The sequence below is a fragment of the Oryctolagus cuniculus genome, chromosome 10, assembly GCF_964237555.1.
Source record: "Oryctolagus cuniculus chromosome 10, mOryCun1.1, whole genome shotgun sequence".
NCBI lineage: Eukaryota > Metazoa > Chordata > Mammalia > Lagomorpha > Leporidae > Oryctolagus > Oryctolagus cuniculus.
Genome location: NC_091441.1, coordinates 77,555,286 through 77,578,429, shown reverse-complemented (window position 1 = coordinate 77,578,429; position 23,144 = coordinate 77,555,286). Strand labels below are relative to the sequence as shown.

Genomic DNA, 23,144 nt, shown 5'->3' with positions numbered 1-23,144 from the left:
ATCCTTGGAACCCCTGTTTTACCGTCTGTCTCTGTTGGACATGTAAATTTAAGATCCCACTGGACATCCAAGTGAAGACACTGACAGGCTGTGAGGTGCTGTGACTCTGGGGTTGAAGGATAAGACAAGAGCCTCAAGTCACAAGTACCTGGTGCGGCACAAGCATAATAATTCCCACTAATGGAGTGAAATGGGTAATTTAGCTTCTCTCTCTCCTGTGGGGCCCAGAAAATGAATGTGGGGCCCAATTCAGAACCTAGCAATTTGAGGGAGAGGGTATATCGTCAAAAAGTTTGTGGAAAGTGTGTATTCTGCAAAATGAGGGGTGGGCATTGTGGTATGGCCAGTTAAGCTATTTGGGATGCCAAAATCTCATATTGGCAGAGTTCCAGTTCAAGACCCAGCTATTCCATTTCCAATTCAGCTTTCCGCTAATGAATCCTGGACCCAGCAGATGCTGTGCAGGGCCCCTGCCACCCATGTGGGAGATGCGAATTGAGTTCTGGATTCCTGGCTTTGGCCCTGCCCAGCCCTGGCCATTGTGGACATTTAGGGAGTGACCCAGCAGATTAAAGATCTGTGTGTGTGTGTGTGTGTGTGTGCATGTGTTTCAGCTTCTTTCTCTCTCTCTGTCACTCTGCCTTTCATATAGATGAAAATAAATAAATAAAACATTTTTAAAAGAATGAAAAACTATGCTTTGATGACAGAAGTTTTTTCGCCAAAATAAACTTCTCTTCTCATTCCATTTTCCGTGAATTTTCAAATACTCTCATAGCAATGCCTTAGTAAATATTTGTTCAATTGAGTAATGCAACTCTTTGCTCTCCAGTTTGTGGGAACAACCATTCACTGAATTGAGAATTTTAAAAAGCAAAGCTTTTAAAATAAATAGTTCTCCTTTTTGCAAAAAAACAAAACTCAGAACAAATTTTAAAACACACTGGCACTTTTTTTTTTTTTTGCAATTTTCAGAAATAATGTTTGACTTGTGATCTCTTTGGCTGATGACTGTGCCAAAATCCAGTACCACTTGACACCACGCGATGTTACATAAACAGACCAGGAGTGACACGACCAGATGTGGCATGTCACGGTGGGGATCAATCAGCTTGAAAAGCAAGAGAAGAAGTTCTGTCTAAAACCAGGCGTTCAAAGTGTTTCATAATTGCCAACCCCTATTCAAATTACTCTGGCGGCCTTTGAAGAAAAATGTGGTCGTGCAAGGAGGGAAAATTATGGCAACCGAGATGAGATGGAGACAGCGATTTACCTTCAGTCGACAAATGTTTTCTGCACAGCACAATCTTCAAGTGCCAGATCTTGATAATCTCAGTTCCGTGCAGGTATTTAGGAGCTGTTGCTACTCAGTGGGGAGCAACCTGCTCCATCTACGTGTGTGATGCATAATCAGGGCGTGGGAAATATTGGAATTTACCATTAGGTGATATCAGCGGAATCAGTGTCTCCAGCCTCGCAGGCACAAGTACAAAAATTTGGGGGCTACGAACTTGGGAAGGAAGGCCTTCAAAGACTTCATTCTCCTGACATCTGCCTCCCATCACCTCTGTAGCCATAGATCATGACCCCCCAGAGCAATGGCGACAGCCTTGAAGTTGAATTGAAAGGACCTTTTCAACATAAGTAGAGGCAGCAAAACTCTTAAGTAGAGGTGCAAGATGGACAAGTCTTCTTAGACCCAGACTCAGTACTTCATCCAGTGAAACTTGTTCACACGAACATCATTAGTGTATTTTCTCTAACGCATCATAACCTCTCAATTTGCTTAGGCTATATTTGTAGCTGTGCAAATATCTGAATTAGGTATTTATAATATAAGAAACCAAATAGTATCTGGAAGGCACATGAGAACCTCCAATTAGTTGAGCTGGAAATCGAACTTTGAAAGCTAGGATGTATTTGTCTATTTTGGGGAAAAGAAAAAAAACCTCTTTCATTTAGCAGGCCGGTAATCCAACTCATACGTACAGGGGAAGATTAATTTATGCCAACCCCCAATTTTATCATGGGGATGTAGAACTTTCTTACGAAGTAAAAGGAGAAAGCGATCAACATTGCTCCATATTCTTTATTTATTTAAATTTTTGGTAATAGTGGAAAAGTATATTTAGGAGGGATTCCACAAAATACTTTCTTAACCTGATTCTATCTTTTTTTTTTTTTTTTTTTTTGACAGGCAGAGTGGACAGTGAGAGAGAGAGACAGAGAGAAAGGTCTTCCTTTGCCGTTGGTTCACCCTCCAATGGCCGCTGCGGCCGGCACACCGCGCTGATCCGAAGGCAGAAGCCAGGTGCTTCTCCTGGTCTCCCATGGGTTGCAGGGCCCAAGCACTTGGGCCATCCTCCACTGCACTCCCTGGCCACAGCAGAGAGCTGGCCTGGAAGAGGGGCAACCGGGACAGAATCTGGCGCCCCGACCGGGACTAGAACCTGGTGTGCCGGCGCCGCAAGGCGGAGGATTAGCCTAGTGAGCCACGGCACCAGCCTGATTCTATGTTAAGTCACCACCCACCTCCAGGTTTCTGGGCTTCCACCTGTCTCCATTGATGACCAAAGGCCATTTTCATTGTTATTATATCATGAGAAGATTTGTGGACCAAAGTAAGTGCTATATTTCCTGCGTCTGAGTGCTGGCAAAACACACAGGACTTTTATTCCTAATGACAGTCAGTGAAGAAAACCAACATGTCCCTGATGATGTACCAAGAGTTTTCTAACAAATCCCACCGCAAAACTGAAAGGCAGAGATCTATTCCAAGGGACAGAATAACTTCTCTGTCCTGGGCTTCTGAATGAACCATATATTCTAGGTAAAACCATACTTTAGTCATGTATCCAATTTATCAAAAACTATTTTTAAGTAGTCACGGCCCTATTAGACAATACACATGACCACTGCTAGCAGAAAACCTAATCCCGACTTTTCCTACCACCATGGTTGGTCTATGCTACGTTCCATTATCAACTGGCAACACTGATCCACACAAGTTATTTTTATTTAGCCAAATCACACAGCTTTTAAGCATTTGCTCAGGAAATAATTAATTCAACAAAAAGCTTTTAAATATATTTAAAGACCATGAACTCCTCTTCTTCCATTTAATCATTGGGAGTACATTTAAGACACAATATGTTCTAGAAGTTCCAAATGGAGAGGATTTTTAAATATCTCCACTGCATATCACGCTATCCATGGATTGGAAAAACCATAGCAATTGCATCTTAGCCCCTGGACATTCAAGCATGCCTTCAATTTACATAAGAGCATATTTCCTTCCAGAAAGTAGGAGATAGTTTCAAAAAGTTATGCAGTCTGTCAAACCTATGGTGTATATGCATGGGAATTAAGGTCAACAACATTGAAAATACAGTGGATTAGGGTAACTGATGACTTGAAAACCTTGGTAGGGAGGCAATGAGGAGCCCTTAGACAACTAGGTAAACAGCAGAGTTGTTGGTGGGCTTCAGGAACTACAGGTTTCTGTTGCAAGAGAGAGACTGGAGCCTGAGGGTGAAGATAGTAAGTTAAGAGAGAGGAAGTGTCACTGGGACATAGAATCACGAGGAACACAGACCCGACCGGTTTTCATGACAGCTGCAACGGGAACTGTTGGGTCACAAAGGACTGGCAGGAACAATGAGACCAGGAAGATGTGCCGGGGCTCATCAGGGATTCCACCAGCCTGTAGACCACTTCAGCTGGACGCTCAGGCCTCCCCTGTGAGCACAGAGGGTCTCCTGATGGTCTCGATGGTGGAATGGCTGTGATGCAGGCCCTGTGCTAGTTCTGGGAGAGAACCAAGGAGCGGTACAGAGAGAAGCAGCAAGCTGAGGCCAGAGCCTGGCAGGAGGACAATGCAGTGGGGATGGCTAAGGGAAAGATGAAGATAAAAGAAGGACCCAGGGCATGGAGTGCTATGGACAGGCCAAGGCCAGAGGCCAATTCAGAGAGTGCAAACTATGCAAGTGAGTTCAAGAAGAACCACCCAGAAAAAGCTCACAGGATTTGTCAATGAGGGGCTTGGCTTATTTCAGCTGTGTCCCATTAAAAGTGAATAAGGAGAGCTGTGGCTCTTCAGAGAGACGTGCGGGGTGAAGGAAGGAAGAAAGGCGGGCAGCAGACAGCCTCAACAGCATGGGAGCACAGCAATGGAAAAACAGCGTCCCAGGTGGAATGGGGTGATTTCATTGTATGCAGTGCACAACTGAAACTCCCGGCCATGGGTGTCAGGGTTGAGTGAGAAGGCAATCAAAACTACAGGGGAAGTGACAGAAACCATGGGGAACCTGCAGGAAGCTGCTTGGAGGTTGGTAAGATAAGGCATGGATATAGGTTTTTGATAGAAACTTTGTTTTCTTTGGTTTTGAGTGACTAGTAAAAGGGTTACAAGTGGTATGTTTTGCTTGGAATTTTTTTTAAACATCAAATAGTTTGCTAATATTTAAAAACTGGAGGTATTTCACAGCACATTGCTTTCTGAATTATCTTGACATGTGGGATGATGTGGGGCACTTCCCCACTTGGCAGCCGTAGGCAGGTGGGGCCTAAAGGCGGCCATCTGCTTTGGATGGCCCAGGTGATCTTCTGTCCCTGGTCCTCACTATTCTCTGTTGTCTATCCCAACCCACCCCATTCATAGCATCTCCCTGACCCTTTGAATTTATTTTTTATTTGTTTGAAAAGCAGAGATGGAGATCTCCCATCTGCTACTTCCCACCCCCAATAGTCTCCAACAGCCTGGGCTGGGCCAAGCTGAAGCTGGAGCTAGGAACCCCATCCGGGTCTCCTACATGGGAGGCATGGACCCAAACACTTGAGCCATCACCTGCTGCTTCCCAGGGTGCACATTAGCAGGAGTCTGAAATGGGAACAGTGCTGAGACTCAAACCAGGCACTCCTCTATGGGATATGGGTGTCCCAAGGGTGTCCTGACCCCTGTCCCAAATGCTAGCCTCTCCCTGGTCATTTTAAACACATGCATTTGCAACCTCTGAACTGGAGGCTCTCATTAGTACTAAGGGCAAAGTAGAAAGCAACGAACATTTAAAGAGACTGTAATTAGAAGCAATTTCAAGGTCAGATCTCAAATACTCCCCTCACCAATAATCCAGAGATAATGGATGTAACTTCTACATTATATTTACTCTTAAATACAAATGCACATGCCCTTAGTCACAGTTCTGATTCACAGGCTCTAAGGGGAAAAGTTGCATTTAAAAAAATTAGCTTGGGGGCCGGTGCTGTGGCAAAATAGGTTAATCCTCTGCCTGCGGTGCCCGCATCCCATATGAGCAATGGTTCGAGTCCCAGATGCTCCTCTTCCTATCCAGCTCTCTGCTGTGGCCTGGGAAAGCAGCAAAAGATGGCCCAAGTCCTTGGGCCCCTGCACCCACGTGGGAGACCCAGAAGAAGCTCCTGGCTCCTGGCTTCAGATCGGCGCAGCTCCGGATGTTGCAGCCATTTGGGGAGTGAACCAGCAGATAGAAGACCTCTCTCTCTGTCTCTCCTTCTCACTGTCTGTAACTCTACCTCTCAAATAAAATTTTTTTTTATTTTTTTTTATTTTTTGACAGGCAGAGTGGACAGTGAGAGAGAGAGATAGAGAGAAAGGTCTTCCTTTGCCGTTGGTTCACCCTCCAGTGGCCGCTGTGACCGGTGCACTGCGCTGATCCGATGACAGGAGCCAGGTACTTCTCCTGGTCTCCCATGGGGTGCAGGGCCCAAGTACTTGGGCCATCCTCCACTGCACTCCTGGGCCATAGCAGAGAGCTGGCCTGGAAGAGGGGCAACCGGGACAGAATCCGGCGCCCCAACTGGGACTAGAACCCGGTGTGCCGGCACTGCAAGGCGGAGGATTAGCCTAGTGAGCCACGGCGCCGGCTTCAAATAAATTTTTAAAAAATTAGCTTGATGTGGACAAGATCTGGGCTGCTTTGGACCACTTTCTAGTACTTCTTCTTCTTCTTCTTCTTTTTTTTTTTTTTTTTTTTTTTTTTTTGACAGGCAGAGTGGACAGTGAGAGAGACAGAAAGGTCTTCCTTTTCCGTTGGTTCACTCCCCAATGGCCGCTGTGGCTGGTGCACTGCGCTGATCTGAAGCCAGGAGCCAGGCGCTTCTCCTGGTCTCCCATGTGGGTGCAGGGCCCAAGCACTTGGGCCATCCTCCACTGCACTCCCGGGCCACCGCAGAGAGCTAGACTGGAAGAGGAGCAACTGGGACAGAATCCGGTGCCCTGACCAGGACTAGAACCCGGTGTGCCGGCGCCGCAGGTGGAGGATTAGCCTAGTGAGCCACGGCACTGGCCTCTAATACTTTTTTATCCTGCTTCGTGCACTTGTTCACAGGCTTCCCTGCAGAAACATCCATGCGTCAGTGCTCTGCCTTGAGTGTGCCCTCCCCAAGCTCACGTGTTGGAGCCTTGATCCTCAAATCCACCTGTTAATGCTATTTGGGGGCACGGTCTGTGGGAAGTGATGCGTATTAGATAAGACCATGAGGTTAGGGCCCTCACGATGTCATTTGGGGCTTTCTGAGAGGAGGAAGAGAGACTGTGCAGGCACACTTCTCTGTCTCGCCACGTGATGTCCTCAGCCATGGTGTGATGCAGCCAGAGGCTGTCACCAAACGCTAGTGTGGTGCTCTGTTTTTTTTTTTTAAATATATATTATGAAGACTTAATTATTTATCTAAAAGCCAGAATTACAGAGAGTGTAGGGGAAACACAAACAGGGAGAGAGAGATCTTTCATCCACAGGTTCACTCCCCAAATGGCTGCAATGGCCAAGGCTGGGCCAGGCCAAAGCTAGGAGGCAGCAGCTTCATCCAGGTCTCCCACGTGTGGGTACAGGGGCCCAACCTCCAGTGCCTTCCCAAGCTCATTATCAGCGAACTGGATCAGAAGTGGAGCAGCCAGGATTTGAACCTGCATCCATGTGGGATGCTGGCACTGCTGACAGTGGCTTAACCTGCCAGACTAAGACACTCAGCTACCAGGAACCTAAGGCACGGCCCATTGATCACAACCTGCACAATCGGGGCTAGCGTTATGGCATAGCAGACTAAACCTCTGTCTGCAATGCCAGCAGCCCATATGGGTGCTGACTGGAGACATCACTGTGTGTGTGGTGGACAGTGGGGAGGGGAGAGGAGAGGGGATAGGGGCAAGAGGTAAGCATCTTCTCCCCCCAGCCAGCCATTGCAGGACAAACCTGCAGGTGATTTCACCGCGGATTTTTACCAACAGAAAGCAGAGGACACAGTTGACAAGGAGCAAGTCACTGCGTTTCGCTGTCCCCAGAACAGCCCCCTCCTGAGGCTGTGTGCACGCTGAGAAGCAGACGGGGTGGGTCTGCAAGGGGAGGGGAGCAGCTGCACTCACCCCCACTTGTGCCCTCTGGGAGCAAATCCGGTCATCACCCCACTTGTCTCTGTTCTGCAGACTCTCCAGCCCCGTGACTTGCGCAAGAAATCGGTCGAGCCAGATTTCCCCAGAATTGTGGCCTAGCTCACCCGAGAGAGAGAAAAGCCCTGGGTCTCTAAGCACACTGGAAATCAGGCTGTGGGGCACCCAGGGCCACGTGACCAGGCCATGGCTTTCCAGGCTACCACATCCAGTGGTTTGTTGTCTTACCTATTTTCTCCTCCAGGGAGGTAGGGAGAAAAATGATGCTAGCCCACGAAGCCAGGCTCCCCAGTGACCTGCCCTTAGCCCTGTGCAGTCCTGCTGTGCGCAGGCAGGCTATGGATGTTGGGAAACCATCTTGTGGAAGTTCCTGCGGCATCCTGAGCCTATGCTATCGGACGGGGCCTGGATACCTGCCTGCTAAGCCGAGAAAAAGCGCGCACCTGGTTCTGTGCCAAGCCAAAGAGAGGACCCACTTGGTAGCATAATAGCCTAAGATCTCCAAGAAACTCTGACATTTGTGTATGCTTTGTAAAGCTTTCCTGTAAAGCAGTGAACTCCCTGGCAAGGCTGCTATTTTCAGATGCACCTGAAAGCTACGGGGCCCCTACAAAGCAATCTAGATGAGGTTTTCATCTCAAAGGAATTGCCACTAAGCCAGGGCGACTCTGGCAGAAGCAGCTGCGACCCAACCCTTCTCACACCAAGCATGGAATAAAAGGAAAGAAGGCCTGGCTACATCAGCGCCCGTGGATACCTGGCATCCCCCAGTGCCCGTCTGTAAAAGGCAATACTTGCTTTGTAACAAACAAGGTGATGAGTGTGCTGGCACTGGCACTGGGACTCCACAGCCAAGACCTTGGGGTTGGCCGCCCTGCTGAGAATGTCCACACCCCCACCCCTGCCCCTGCCAATGACAGGAAAGCAGGGAGAAATGGGAAAACGGTTACACAGGGTTTCTTTTTTTGTTCTTACTGTATGCCCGCGACAGGACCAGGTGAGAAGAGAATCTTTGCGTTCTTGCACTTTGTGGTCTGGTTTCTCTTCTTCCTATTATGTAAAAAGATCAGCTCTTTCTGGTTCTGTTGAACCTAACTGCACTGAATTCCTGGGTGGCTTTTCCCTGACCTGAAGACCAGGGGGACTACAACAAAATGCCCAGCCCAGGGACCAGATCCCGTAGGCTCCCTGCCACCCTGGCCATTTACCGTTCATTCTCCCCATTCTGCCACAAAGCTGCCTCTTTCTATAATTTATGTTACAGTGCCATCTTATGGAAGTTTATGACCACCGTTGATGGATACAGAGACTCTAGGCTGTCTCTTCTGTATTTTCCAGAAATATATGGGTTTAAAAATCATCTTTAATTAATCACACCAGATAAATGTGTCAGGAATGGTGAGCCGTATATAAGAAAGCAGGTTTGATGTGATCTGCGGAGGGCCAAGCACTACAGAGAGCGTCTGAGCAGCCACACAAACCTTCAAGATAACTGATGCGTGTTTTGAAGGCGTTTATGTTCTTGTTCAATGACTATTACTGCATACACCGACATCTCAAAGGTGGCGTTCTCTGCAAACGCCATGGCGTTTTTGGAAGGAGGCTCGGAGGGGGCAGGGTCTATTCTAAGTCGATGATTTGTGGCCCAGAATTTTCAGATCTGCACTCTCATTGTATATCTTTCTTGCAAGAAAAAAAAAAATCCACAAAACTCTCTGGACCCATATCAGCATGACACGAGAAAACCCAACCCCGATCATTTGCAAATGTATTCCAGTCCCAGGTTTAATTCCAGGAGAAGGTTCCTTGGAGAAGCCTCCTTCCGGAAGTCTGCCTGCCAAATCCGGGAGGCTCTCGGGCTTGTTTCCTCTCTCTCCTCCAGGTTTCTTTCCACCCACAAAGTCAACGTGCATCGTGAATGGGCCTGAATTTAATTCCTTCATCCAGAACTTGCCAGTTCTCTGCGGCTGCACTGCCAGTCACTCTCCCTGCAAGGCACGGGGCAGGGGAGGGGTGGGGGGAGGTGATTGCAATTCCCGTTTTGTTTGCAGGGGGAGGTGGGGTGGTTCTGGGTAAATGAAATGCATGCATGAGATGATTCTGAGGGGACTGGAGCTTTGCAGAAACAAATGCCCAGTTCTCTGTAGCGACGAGACACCACCATCCAGCAGAGCCCTCGCTTCTGACTCCAACGACTCCCGCCTTGGAGAAGTCTTTTGTTCACACTCTGTGCCTCTTCCAGTCTGCCCATTTCAGCTTTCCCATCACTCCCACAGGATCGGAACACAAGGTCTGGGCTGACGGTGCCAGGCAGGGAAGGCATCCCTGAGTCTCCAATCTATGGAGACCCCCTTTCCACTTTGTAAAGATACCGAGCTCATAGTGTTTCGTGATGAAGGGAGAAAAACTTAATATGCATTTAGCCAGACACAAAGTAAGAACTTTGGAACAAAGGCAGTTTATAAAAAAAAAAAAAAAGGCATTTGAATGTCAAATATTTCTTGGGTTTTTCCTGCCCTGTCACAATGAAATTCGCTTTCCTTCTTAGCTGCGCCATCTGCAATCATAGTAGGCACCACCATTTCACATTAAATGCTCCTAATAAATCATGCTGGGCGCTTTGCTTGCTTGATTCCTGCTTCTCTTAGTCTCTCATCCAGCTCCCTTTGCGTACCCCCACCCTGCACCCCAAATCTCTGTTTTGCTCGTGAACTTACCTTTGCTGACCTTTCTTCCCTCTCCTGTTTGGGGGGGCTTTTCTTGCTTCAGTCCCTGCCCTTACAATGTTCTTCTCTCTTCACTGTCATCACCACATCGGAGGGGCGCGCCTGGTCCCCACGTCTCCCCCATCTTTTGCTGAGTGTGTGTTTGCTACTGCTCCCCGCCATCCCCCACCCCCAGCCCCCTGCGCGTCCTTAATCAGAACATTATCAGAGACTCCAACACACTCAGCTCAGAGTCTGAACTGACTGTACCCATCAGGAACTCTTAAAGTGACTCCTTACAGATGCAAACGTGACTTCAAGGGCTGCCTTCACCCCGACCCCACCTCCCGATACGGATGGCGTTTCATGGCTTGTTCCAATTTCAATGCTCAGTTTACCAGTCGAATGAAGATGATTTTTCTAATATCCATCCTGCAAACTCCATCTGGGATCTGCCAAACAAGCTGTGTTCTTCTGCCTCTCTCACAGGCAGGAATGACAAAAAGTCTGCACAAGGAGCAGGAACAAGGTCAGGACTTTTAGATCCTGAACCACGACAAGCCCAAGCACACGAGAACACAGAGAGGAACTGAAAAGGACAGGGGAAATGAGCGTCCACCTGCAAGGGAAGTGTTTTCCGCCCTTGCCAGCCCCCTGGTGCCAATCACCTTGGGAGAGCCCAAGTTACCATTCTCCAAGCACCAGAAGCCATGGGCAGCTACTATCATCACAAATATCCTGCGATGTTAGTGCATTGCAGAATTACTATCCTTCCAAGCTTTCGGCCTCGTGTCTTGTGTGAACAGAGAACCATATGGGAGTTCTGGGGGGCTAAAATGGATACACCAATTATTTATAGATTCGGACTGAAAATCCTGTGAACCGCCTTCTGTGGAGTTCCATCTTCTGAGAACAGACTTGAAATAGACACAGTCGTGGAACGTCTCGGAATCATTTAGAATAATCCTGAACATGATATTGCAAGTAGAGAGCGGTGGAGTTAAGCCTAAAGAATTTTAGAAGCCCCTGCAGGAAAGAAGGACAGAGATTTAAAGCTATCTTTTGGAAAGCTCTAGAAGGAGGCCAGGTGGCTCAATTGTTTTATCCCGTTGGTTTCAGGAACTTTGCCCCTCGGCGTGCTTTCCTGCTGCAAAATTCTGAAATTTGACAGGGCTGCTTACATAGCTAAGTGTCCCCCTGTTTGGAGTAGGTTTCTCTGAGGGCTTTACGTATGCCAGACACTCAGTCAACGCTTATGAAAAGGATGCAAGAAGAAAACACAGTCTTCTGTTATCGGTGCTAAGAACACTATAGGACCACATATGGTTTGGAGATACGTCTATTGATTGATGGTCTCTTCCTGGGCCTTCCTAAGCCTACTGTCATGATCTGACTCCCCGCCTTCCGGGCCCCAGAGTCATTGTCTCTCCCCAGCCACATGGACGTTTGCTCTTTTAAAAAATAATATTCATTTATTTATATTTATTTTATTCATTTATAATTTGTTATTTATTATTTATTTTATTATTAATTAATTATTTGAAAGGCAGGGTGGCAGAGAGAGATCTTCTATGCACTGGTTCACTCCTCAAATGCCCGCAGTAGCCCACATTGGGTGAGTCCAAAGCTAGGAGCCAGGAACTCCATTCATCTCCCAGGTGGGTGGTAGGGGCCCAAGCACCTGGGCCACCTTCCACGCCCACCAGGAGCACCAGCAGGAAGCTGAGTCAGAATCACAGAGCAGCCGCGACTCCAATGGGATGGGAGCCTCCCAAGGGTCAGCTCAACGCTCTGTGCCTCAACACCCACTCCTGGGGACGCAGATTTGACGTCTGCGGGTTTTCCCGGGGGGTGAAGGCAGCATTTCCGGCAAGATTTGTTTATGCTCACTATAGTGGTAAATACCCATGTGACTTCACATCAGCCTCACAACAACCAACATTCGCTTGTATGTTTCCGTGGACTAATAACCCGGATGAGAGAGGTTACTGGCTTGCCTGGAGTCTTCCAGCCAAGCGATGCCAGACCTAACCCAGCTGCCGCCAAACACTGCCCTGTCTGTTACTCATCAATCTGAAAACCAGGAGGGCCTGCAGGAAGAACAGCTGAGGCCAGTTAAAATTTCTCCTGGCCAAAACGCTATTTAAGGGCATCAGAAAAAGATTTTGCCTTTAATTTATTTTTAAATGTCTTTTAATAAAGAGCACCCCAGGACACACGGACAGGGTTCAGAGGCCCCAACTGCTCTCTGCTGTTCCTCTCCTCTGAACAGACACATTTGGTCCACGTGCCACCTGCAACGCTGAAAGGAAAGGGAAACAGAAACATATATTTACGTTTGGTGACATCACCACCTTGGGCATGAAGTTCAAGATCCACGCTTAGTTCGGTATGGAACACAGCGGCCATGACCTGCTTGAAGACCCCGCACACACACTGATTGCAAATTATTTCTGTACCAAACTAGACTCATCCTTTAATTCCATTTTTCCACAAACTTTTCCAAGTACCCACTCTGTACTTGGAAAAAAGTTCTCATTACTCAGAAAGTACCTTTTGCCACTCTATCAAACTTGCTTGGAACCCAAACAAACTTTTACATTTTTCTGGTTAATTGTAATTCCCAGGGAGTAAAAAAAAAAAAAAAAAAAAAAAAAAAAAAAGACCTAGACAGTTTTCCAGGGGCAAGGGAGCACTGGCATTTCAGGTAGCCCTCTCTTCATCCCAAACACATGCAGGTGTTAACTAGGCCAGTACAAAGACCTCAATAGGGCCCCAGAGTTGTGGCGTAGTGGGTAAAGCCACAGCCTGCAGTGCTGGCATTCCCACATGGGTGCCGGTTCGAGACCCAGCTGCTCCACTTCTGATCCAGCGCCCTGTTAATGTGCCTGAGAAAGCAGAGGAAGATGGTCCAAGTGCTTGGGCCCCTGCATCCACGTGGGAGACCTGGAAGAGGCTCCTGACTCCTGGCTTCAGCCTAGCCCAGACCCAGTCATTGCGGCCTTTGGGGACTGAACCAGCAGGTGGAAGATCTATGCCTCTTATTCTCTCTGTGTAACTCTTTCAAATAAATAAATAAACCTTAAAAAAAAATCTTGACAGCACTGGGTGCTGGGCGCAGCAGTTCGAGCTGCCAGCTGGGGCACCCACATCCCACATGAGGGTGCCTGATTTTGCTCCCAAATCCAGCAGGTGTTATCCCTGCCACCCACGTGAGAGCCTTGGATTGAATGTGTAATTCCTGACTTCACTCTGGCCATTGTGGGCATTTAGGGAGTGAACCAGTACATAGGAGCTCCTGTCTGCCAAGTAAAAATAATTAACTGAACACAAAAACAAAACCATGGAGCATACATCGTGGTACAGTGGTTTAGGCATCCTCTTGGGACACCTGAATCCCCATCCTGGAGTGTCTGCTCCATTTCTCATCCAGCTTCCTACAAATGTACACCCTCAGGAGCTGACGGCTCACGTACTTGGGACCCTGCCGTTCATGTTGGAGACCCAGATGGAGTTCTTGGCTCCTGCCTTTGTGGGCATTTGGGGAGTGAACTGGTCAATGGAAGATCTCTGGGAGTCTCTGTCTTTTTCTCCCTGCTACTCTGCCTTTCAAATAAATAGCATAGAAATAAAAACCAAAGATACTGAGAACTGACACAATGCTAGGCTCTCTGCTCCATCTGGTTTGAATAACGTCAGATGGAAGAAATAAATTCTCTAAACCTTGCAACGCAGCATTCATTGAGTGATCACCAAGTCACTTTCTGTGGGGGTCATTTCCAAGCCAAGCACCTACAGCGAAAGTACTGCCTATTTGTGTGATGCTGGGAGGGTTGCGAATGGGGACGCACACCCACATACCTTGCCTCTTAGTTTCAAACCTCTGTGTGCCACAATTTCTGTTCCTGCGGTTGTGGCAAGGAGTGGGGTGGGGCTCTCTGTGTGTGTGTATGTATTTGTGTGTGTGTGTGTGTGTGTTCCTTGCCTGGTCTTTGTGCTTCGGCTGAACACCACCTTAGATCATCCTTGACAACAGAGTAAAGGTTATCATCAGCATGGTGAATAATGGATGGGGGCCATTGTATTTTCTTGTTTAGGAAAATAAATCATCCTGAAAACTTGTATTATGCTCCATGTAAAAGGGAGGCACATCAGCACTTGCTCCGCTTCCTCCCCGGCGTGGGTTTGGCAGGGCGCCTCGGGCTGGGAAGAACAGCCAGGGGTTGCCAAGCGAGCGCTGCTTGATTCCATGCCCGTTCCTCTAGGGGATGTAAACATCCTGCCCTGGAATACTTCACCAACCTGTAGCTAGAACACCGCCGGGGATGACGGCGCAGCTGGGAGAGCTGGAAACCGTGAGTCATGGCAGCCATCGGGGCCTGCTGCGGGACCAGGAGGGCAACCGTGCAAGCTGCATCCAGCCCAGCCCAGCCCAGCCCAGCCCAGCCCTGATGGGAAGACAGCGCTGAACTCAGTGGAGAAGCAGATAAGGGCCCGAGAGCAGAGGAAGGCAAAGAGGCAAAGCTTTCCTGAGGCCCGGATGACCACACCCTGGATACTGCTGGGTTTTCAACATGCGTTGTCCCATGTCCTGTTGAGTTAGTCAAAGCCACGGACTCCAGAGCGAGACGCACCTGGATCCTGTCACTCACTAGTTGAGCAGTCTTGGGCAATTTGCTCATTCACTCCAATCCTCAGTACTTTCATCAGCTAAATGGGGACAGGCCAGTGACAATACTGAGATCCTTTCACAGCACAAAGGCAGAAGCAGCTGCCCTGGGTCCCAAGGGACACCCGCACCCCACTGTGCTAGCAGAAGCAGCCCCTCCTTGGGAACCTCGCTGCCCTGTTGCGAGCTACCCCCTAATCTAGGAACATCAGGGCCGCTCAGGCACTCACACAGAAGCCACGAGGGCCTGTCGGGGCAAGGGCTGGCTTGTTCTCATCGACAGGTACCCCATCGTTCCAGTTGCTGGCTACCTCTGTAGGGCTGTCCTGGAGAGATGGATACTACAAAGCTTAGCACACGATAGATCCTAAGTAAATCAGTGTAGTTATGCCCTCTGGGCAGTAGGGGGAGCAAGACTAAATAAGGTTAAGCAACATGGTGGAAGCAAGGTTGGGGACCAAGGGCATGATTCCAGGTGTGCAGGACTGGTGAACTCATGACTGCTAACCCGGGTTTATCAATGTGAGAATCTCAAGTGCCCAGTTCACGATGGTGTAAGACAGCTTCCTTCCCAGAGAGAGTTATTCGTTGCATCAGGCAGATCTCAGAAGTCAGTGTTTGCCCTGAGGATCTGCTGAAGGGAACCAAGACCCCATTGCTGATGGGATTGTTTTGATGATATCATCAGACTTATCACGTGCAAAGCACTTTCTGGAGTCTAAATGCAATAAATTGGTCTCAGCTGGGGAACAGAATTTGGGGCACAACTAGTTTTGTGTGTGTATGTGTATGTGCGTGTGTGTTTTAATTTTATTTGAGAGGGCCGGTGCTGTGGTGTAGCAGGTAAAGCCGCTGCCTATAGTGCCAGCATCCCATATGGGGGCACCTGTTTGAGGCCCGGCTGCTCCACTTCCAATCCAGCTCTCTGCTATGGCTTGGGAAAGCTGTGGAAGATGGCCCAAGTTCTTGGGCCTCTGCACCTGTATGGGAGACCCAGAGGAAGCTCCTGGCTCCTGGCTTCAGATCAGCACTGCTCTGGCCATTGTGGCCATCTGGGGAGTGAACCAGCGGATGGGACCTCTTTCTCGTGTTCTCTCTCTGCCTCTGTCTTTCAAATAAATAAATATTTTTAAAAATTTTATTTGAGAGAGAGGGGAGGGAAGAGAGAGAAAGAGCTTCCATTCACTGATTCACTCCCCAAATGCTTGCAACGGCAGGGGCTGGACTGAGGTGACAGATAGGAGCCAGTAACTCAGTCCAGGTCTCTCACGCAGGTGGCAGGGACTGGGTAACTTGTGCCATTAACACTGCCTTTCAGAGTCTGCAACAGCAGGAAGTTGGAATCAGGAGCCAGAACCAGGAATCAAACCCAGGTACTCTGAGGTGGCCCGAGAGCATCCTCACCAGTGTGTTCAGTGCTACACTAAATGCCGGCCCCAGTCCTAGTCCGGCTAAGTGTTAAGTACATTTGATGTCATTCTTCTGCTTGGGTACTCTGAGCGAGCAGAGGCTCCCTGTGAATGCTGAGGGTGGGGCCAGGGGAGGAAACAGGTGAACAGATTCATATTGTCAATAGCACTCGTTGAGAATTTTCATCAAGGTAGCATGCTGCTGGGACACGTTTACAACGACGATGGCTCAACAATCTGAAATGTGATTCCCATGTTGTGGTCACAGGATGGGTCTTCTACCTGTCTCTCTAAGACATAGTCTTCAGTTCCCACAGCTTGCTCCTCTGTCAGCTGTAGACACTTGAGTATGAAATAGTCACTGGGAGGAGGGACGGTGAATCGGTGGGAAGAGGATGTAGGCAGGTAAGTTTGGTAGAGGGAAATGGGAAGGTAGGAACATTACTGGGGGGCAAGGAGGAGAGGCTAAAGCTCCAAAAGCCACCCAGGATTTTGCTGTGTGCCCCCGGGTTGGCAGTCCCAGCAGTGCTGGGAGCCTGGCTCCATCCGAAGGATCAGAATTTGTATTTTAATCAGATGCCCGGGCAATGTGTACGCACGCGGCCGTCTGAGAAGCACTGCTCCAGGAGGCCAGGTCTCCAGTTGCACTCGGCGGGGGGGAGCTGGTCAGGGGTGGTGAGAGCAGAAAATGAAGTTGTAAGAGATGAGAAGGTACCCGAGTGTTTGCCTAAGAGGTTATCCTGTCTGAATCGGCTGGAGGGGAAAAAAAAAATCTGTTACTGGATGATGAGCAGGCTGTGGCTGCAGTTGCACACAGCATGACGGCCATCTGTGTATAGAAAGCCAAGTCGGGGAGGAAAAGCAGGAGAGCAAAGCAAAGGAGCGCCGTGCGGGAGCGCAGGGCTGCCTTGGCGGCGGAGCACGGCCAGGTGTGGGAGCAGGGAAGCTGGACTTGAAGATCAAAGGCAAGTGCATTGTAAAAGAGAACATCTTGCCCACCAAACTCTGGCCCTCTGAATGCAGAGGGGGCGCCGACTGAACAGACCAGATGTTAGCCACGGAGGGACTCCGGGAGCCTGGAATAAACTCACCGTCATGGCTCCGTGGCATGGAGACCTCAGGACCCGCCTGCCCACCGCCACATAGAAGCAATGGAGGACTGGCAGAGCCATCCTCAGAGGCACCCAGCCAAGGAGGAGGTGGCAGCCTTGCAAATGGGCAGTGTTTAATGATGAGGCACGTTGGCTTTTGCAGGTGACGAAACAACCCAGTTTTTGCGAAGAGCCATGTAGGCACTTGGCAGTCCCCGGCGTGGGGTGCAGCAGGTGCCACCTTCCGAAGGCCCGAGCCTGGGCATGCAGGTTATTTTCAGACAGAAGAAGGGGTGATGGATCCCCGCTCGGAAGCTGGGGCCTCTGCACCCGGACTTTGGTCCCCATACCCTCAACACTGTCTCTACACCAGTAGCACTGTGGGACCGCAGGGGACTGGAAAGGATTCGCCCGTCTCATCAACTTGCTAATTTTGCACAAGTACAAGCTGGTCTCCTCCTAATTGCCCCCATGGAGATTTTCATAAATACATTTAAATGTAATAATTATTATTATTATTTTACTTTGTTCTTCTAGATGGCACTTTTCCTTCAAGCGGCTCAAAAGAACTATTCTGAAATTATCCAATTAATCTTTGCAAAATTCCGGTGAAGAAGCTGGGTGGCAGTTGCTCCAAGTTTCTTGGGGGAGGGAGGAGAAACAGAGCTTAAAGGCCTGTAGTGCAACGGGGAGGGCCCATTCCCCCTTCCGGTGTGCATCAGCTTACCATCACCCACAGTGTCACTGCCGGTGCCACCTCATGGTAAGATACACAACTCTGGGGCCAGCACTGTGGCATAGTGGGTCATATGGGCACCAGTTCGAGTCCCGGCTGCTCCACTTCCAATCTAATCTCTGCTATGGCCTGGGAAAGCAGTAAAAGATGGCCCAAGTGCTTGGGCCCCTGCACCCACGTGGGAGACCCAGAGGAAGCTCCTGGCTCCTGGCTTTGGATCAGCACAGCTCCGGCCACTGTGGCCAATTAGGGAGTGAAACAGCAGATGGAAGACCTCTCTCTTTCTGCCTCTTCTTCACTCTCTGTGTAACTTTTTCAAATAAATAAATAAATCTTAAAAAGAAAAAAAGATACAGGACTCTGTGCAAGTCTCGTCCCTGCCCTGGGCCTCAGTTTCCCCATCTGTCATGTGCAGAAGAGACCGCAGTGCTACCGCTTGGCAGCTCAGGGTAGGGCTCTTCATAGATTTTTGAACCCTCTCTCTGAAGCCCCATCTGCTGGGTAGCACAGACTTGGGACTCCCACCCCGAAGGGCTCTTTTGCAGTTCTGCGCTTGCGACGGTTTTATGCACTGCAGTGTAAATGGTACCCTTTAGGATGGGAGAGGGCTAGAAGGTCCTCTGAGCCCGGGAGACAGATGGTTGGGGTCAGATCCTGGCTCCAACACTTGCCAAGGTCTATGACACGGGCAGGACGCTCAGCCACTCTCAGCTTATTTCCACATCCGCGGTGATGACTCGCAGAAACACACAGCTAGGGAGCAACGAGGGAGCCCAGTGAGCACGCACAGAGCTGCGAGGAGAAGCCTGGGTCGCAGGGTCTGTGACTGAACCCCGGCTCACCACTGCCTAGCTCAGTCGCCTTGGACAAGTCACTCCACCTCGCTGGATCCGAGGAGGCTCCCTCTGGGGATTAAGCAAGCTGATGCACGTAACTTATAACCGAACCTGGCTCGGAGTCCATGCTTGATAAATGTCACTATTAATCTCATAATTGTTGCTTAATTTCTTGTTTCTGTTTTATCCTGTGGAACCACAAACACCGGCTTCCGCCACCAAGGAAGGGGATTACTCCCCAAAGCAAGGGCAGTGTGGAGAGGTACACAAAAGGGCCACTCTCCCCTGGGAAATCAGAAGTGTGCGGGAGTCCAAGAGAGCATTCCTTCTGGGGTCAGGGAGCCTGGGGTCTGCCTGCCAGGCTGAGTGGCACTGGCCAATGCCTTCACCCTTCCTTCCAGCTACATAGCTGCAGAGCACGGGTTGCATGCTTACTGCCTGGAAGTGTTAGGAAGACTACCTGCACTAATGCACACTGACGCGTTTTGTAGATTTTCGGTGCCTCGGATATTTAAAGTATTACAAACCCAGGGACGTACATTGATATCCTGACAACTCAGGGCGATCTGATTTTTCACCAGAACAAGGGAAAACCCCATGTTTTTTTCTAGGTGTGCTTCTATTTCCCATCCCTTTGAATTACTGTGGGTGGGAGGTGAGGAAGGCCATTAAAAGCTCTTGTCTCAAGCAGGGGGAGAAGGGAAGGCACTTTAATTTCCGGCGGTGCCAGCACATGGGGTTCCAGCTTCAGCACACGCTGCTGCGAAACCAAACCAAAAACAATAGATCCACCCACCCAAAGTCGCTCAAACCCTGGGTTTCTCTTTGCTCAGTTTCCTGTGGATACTTCAAAGCCTGGAGACTTTGCAGATGTCTTGGTGGTGATTTCCCTTAAGCAAACACGTAGGAAGTGCTCCAATAATGGAGAAATCAGCTCCCGGAAAGGATCTCGGGGGCAGAAGTGCGGCAGGGCTGGGGGCCGATTCCTCAGCTCACCTCCGGCACTTGCAGCGGGGAGGCAGTTCCTGGGTTTGAGCCCACGAACAGCCCAGACGGAACTGGACTGCAAGGAATCACGGTAAACACTTGATGGCTGCCAAGCCCCTGGCTGGAAGCTGCCACCCACATCAGAAGGTGAGGACAGGAGGGGCTGGGGCTGTGGTGCACTGGGTTAAACCCCACCCCCACCCCGACGCAACACTGATATGGGCATCCTGTAGCAGAGCGCTGGTTCAAGTCCCGGCTGCTCCACTTCCAATCCAGCTCCCTGCTAATGTATCTTGGACACAGCGCAAGATGGCCCAAGTACTCCCACTCGCATGGGAGACTGGGATGGAGTTCCTGATTCCTGGTTTTGGCTTGACCCAGACCTGGCTGTGGTGGCCATCTGGGGAGTAAATCAGCACATGGAAGATTCTCTCTCTCTTAAAATAAATAAATAAATCTTTAAAAAGGCAGCTAAGAACAAGAACCCACTGGGGTGGGTCCAATCACCCCTGGGTTACTTCCAAATCTGTCTTTGTTACATTTTTCATTCTCCTCCCAAAGCAAATTGCCCTGACCGTGAATGAGGGCAATTCTTAGCTCCAGCATGTCCAAGGCTCTGACAGGGAAAGTGAGTCGCGATGGCAGGAACGCTCACTGGTGGACTGCAATCTGCCCTGCTGAATTAAGAGCTGGCCCAGCCACCCTGCAGAAGATGCTGTCACAGTACAACAGTGCCGACACACCTACAGACGGGGAGGTTAACAGTGCCGACACACCTACAGACGGGGAGGTTAACAGTGCCGACACACCTACAGACGGGGAGGTTAAGAGTCCCTGCCATTGGCACCGTGAGGCTGGGACTTGAGGTTCTCCAATATAGAGGATGTTGCCTGGGGGGCGTCCCTCTGTCTGTGCCTGCACCCTCTCTCTGGGCATCAGTGTGTTGCTTAGATCCGGGTGGTGGTGCTCCCAGCTACGGGACACATCCACTGAGGTCAGCAAATGCTCAGGGCCACCCTGGCCTGTGCCTGGGAGACGCCCTGCCTGCCTGCACTTCCGCCTTCATGGTTTTATGGAACAAAGACCCTAGGACACTATGATGGGGGCAGGGCAGCCTCTGGAGTGAGTATCAGGGGCTCTGTCTCCCCCAAGTCGAACGGGAGGGACAGATAGACTACTCCATGCTACACTTGCAGGGCTCAGAGCCAAGGCAGGAAGCGCACCTGTGGAGGTGGGGCGGGGCTTCCTGAGGAAGGTGGGCCAGAAAAGTGGGTGGGGAGAGGTAGGAGAAGGGAGTGCTGTGGGAGGCAGAGCAGCTGTGCAGTGGCACCCCGGGGTGGGGTGGGGAGGCCCCTCAACTACAGAGTCCAGAAAGAGCTGCCGACTTAGCTCCTTATGGGCCCCTGGAGGCCTTCATCCCCAGGGCAACTGGAAGTGACGCATCACCCAGTGCCAGCCCCCGGCTTCTTGGCTTATGCTAATTGGTAAACCCGGTTGGCCCTCACCACATACAAAGCTCTGGATACTACACTGAAGGACAGAAAACTTCTCTGTGTCGTGCGGCAGAGCGCCTGACGCTCTGGAGACTGCGCCACTACGGGGACCTGATGGTGGATGCCCCGTGAGTCAGTTCGGGTCTTCTCACCCAGGATCAACGTCCCCCTCTTTTCTGAGCAACCATCTTCATGATTCCACCCCAGCTGCAGGGATGAGTGTGTGACCCGAGCTCGGCATGGCCCAGCGTCTCCATCCTGTGGCCACAGGGACTGGCTCAGGGCTGTGGATGGGAGCCAGTTAGAGCCAGCGGTCCTGAACCTTGGGACGTGCTGCGATTGCTGAGAGGCCTGTTCTGGTTGTTATGGATCTGAAATTGGAAGGTGCTTTTTTCTAGAAGTGGAGCCAAGACAACAGAAAGAGAAGAAACAAGAGAGTCGGGCTCCTGGATCAAACTGTGCCTGAAGCCACTTCTCCCCAACTTTTCAGTTGTGTTTTTTATATATATATATATATATATATATATATATATATATATATAGCATTTTTCCTTCTGAGAGTCTTGGTTGGCTATTCTGTCACTGCAATGAAGTAGTCTTAATGCAACAGTGCTCAGGGTGAAACTCTTCCTTCATCCCTAATGTTAGAAGCTACTAAAATCCATCAGGTGCTTTGTTAAATTCTTAACAATAAAAACAAATTTATCCCCAGGCTGGTGTTGTGGCCCAGGAAGTTAAGCTGCTGCGTGTGATAGTGGCATCCCATATCAGAGTTCTGATCCAAGCCCTGGCTGTTCCGCTTGTGATCCAGCTCCCTGCTAATGGACCTGGGAAGGCAGCAGAAGATGGTCCACGTATCTGGGCCCCTGCCACCCATGTGAGAGATCAGGATGAAGTTCCAGGCTCCTGGTTTCAGCCTGGTCTAGTCCTGGCTGTTGTGGCCACATGTGAACCAACAGGTGGAAGCTAGCTCTCACTCTATCTCTCCCTCTCTGTCACTCTGCCTGTCAAGCCAATAAATACATCTTAAAAAATTTTTAAAAATTTATCCCCAGTGAAAACTTGAAGCATCAGCTACATTGAGCTCTGAAAAGCAGAGTACAGAATGCAGAGACGCATTGCTTAACCAATGGTAAAATTATGGAAAAATTCCCTAAAAATAGGGAAGAGGAAACTGGATGTGGAATTAGGAGACGGAGATGCAGCTCTGTGACCTCAGACAAGGGACCTTTCCTCTGGGCCTCAAAATTCTCAGCTCCACTCTCTCAGGGGACATGGCCTTTGCTAGGCTTTGGTCACCCAATGTCGGCAAGCACAGATGTAGAAAGCCCTACTTGTACCCAAGGGAAATGGAAGTTTCTCTTCGAGCTACAAAAGTCCATACCTGCTTCTGTCTGCGGTAAGAAAGGCTCATCACTGGCTTGTTCCCAGGGAAGGGACAGACCCCAAAGGGTCCAGTCATGGAGATCTCAAAAGGCAGCCCTGGGAGAGGGTGGCACAGAGGGGCTGTGGGGTTCCAGCCAGGTGTGGGCCCTAGTATGTGCCACCCTCTGACTGGCTGAGAGAGAGAGAGAGAGAGAGATACTGGCCAATCTTGGTTTTCTCTCAATTCCAGCCAGGGAACAGGAAGGAGTTCACAACGATCACATGGCAGCCACACTGATTAATTTCTAAATGTTGACACTGACAGGTTGTGCATGCTAAGTAATTTTACAGGAATCTGATGGGCAAGTACTTTGTTTACTTAAATTTACCTAAATACTAATGTTTAGTATTCAACTAGGAATCAACCTAA

General features: G+C 49.7%; 1 protein-coding gene across 4 annotated transcripts in view; it reads right to left on the bottom strand.

The window, feature by feature from the left end:
- The window catches only part of EIF4E3 (eukaryotic translation initiation factor 4E family member 3), a 411,364-nt gene that overhangs the window by 291,912 nt on the left and 96,308 nt on the right, over nucleotides 1-23,144 (bottom strand). Inside the window, exon 7 of one of the 4 annotated variants that reach the window (XM_070050601.1) lies at nucleotides 749-12,430. The exons of the other annotated variants lie outside the window; for them this stretch is intronic. Within the exon in view, the coding sequence (XP_069906702.1) occupies nucleotides 12,357-12,430 (74 nt within the window). The 3' untranslated portion in view covers nucleotides 749-12,356. Of the gene's footprint in view, nucleotides 1-748; nucleotides 12,431-23,144 lie in introns of those variants that run through there. 4 annotated transcript variants of the gene reach the window in all.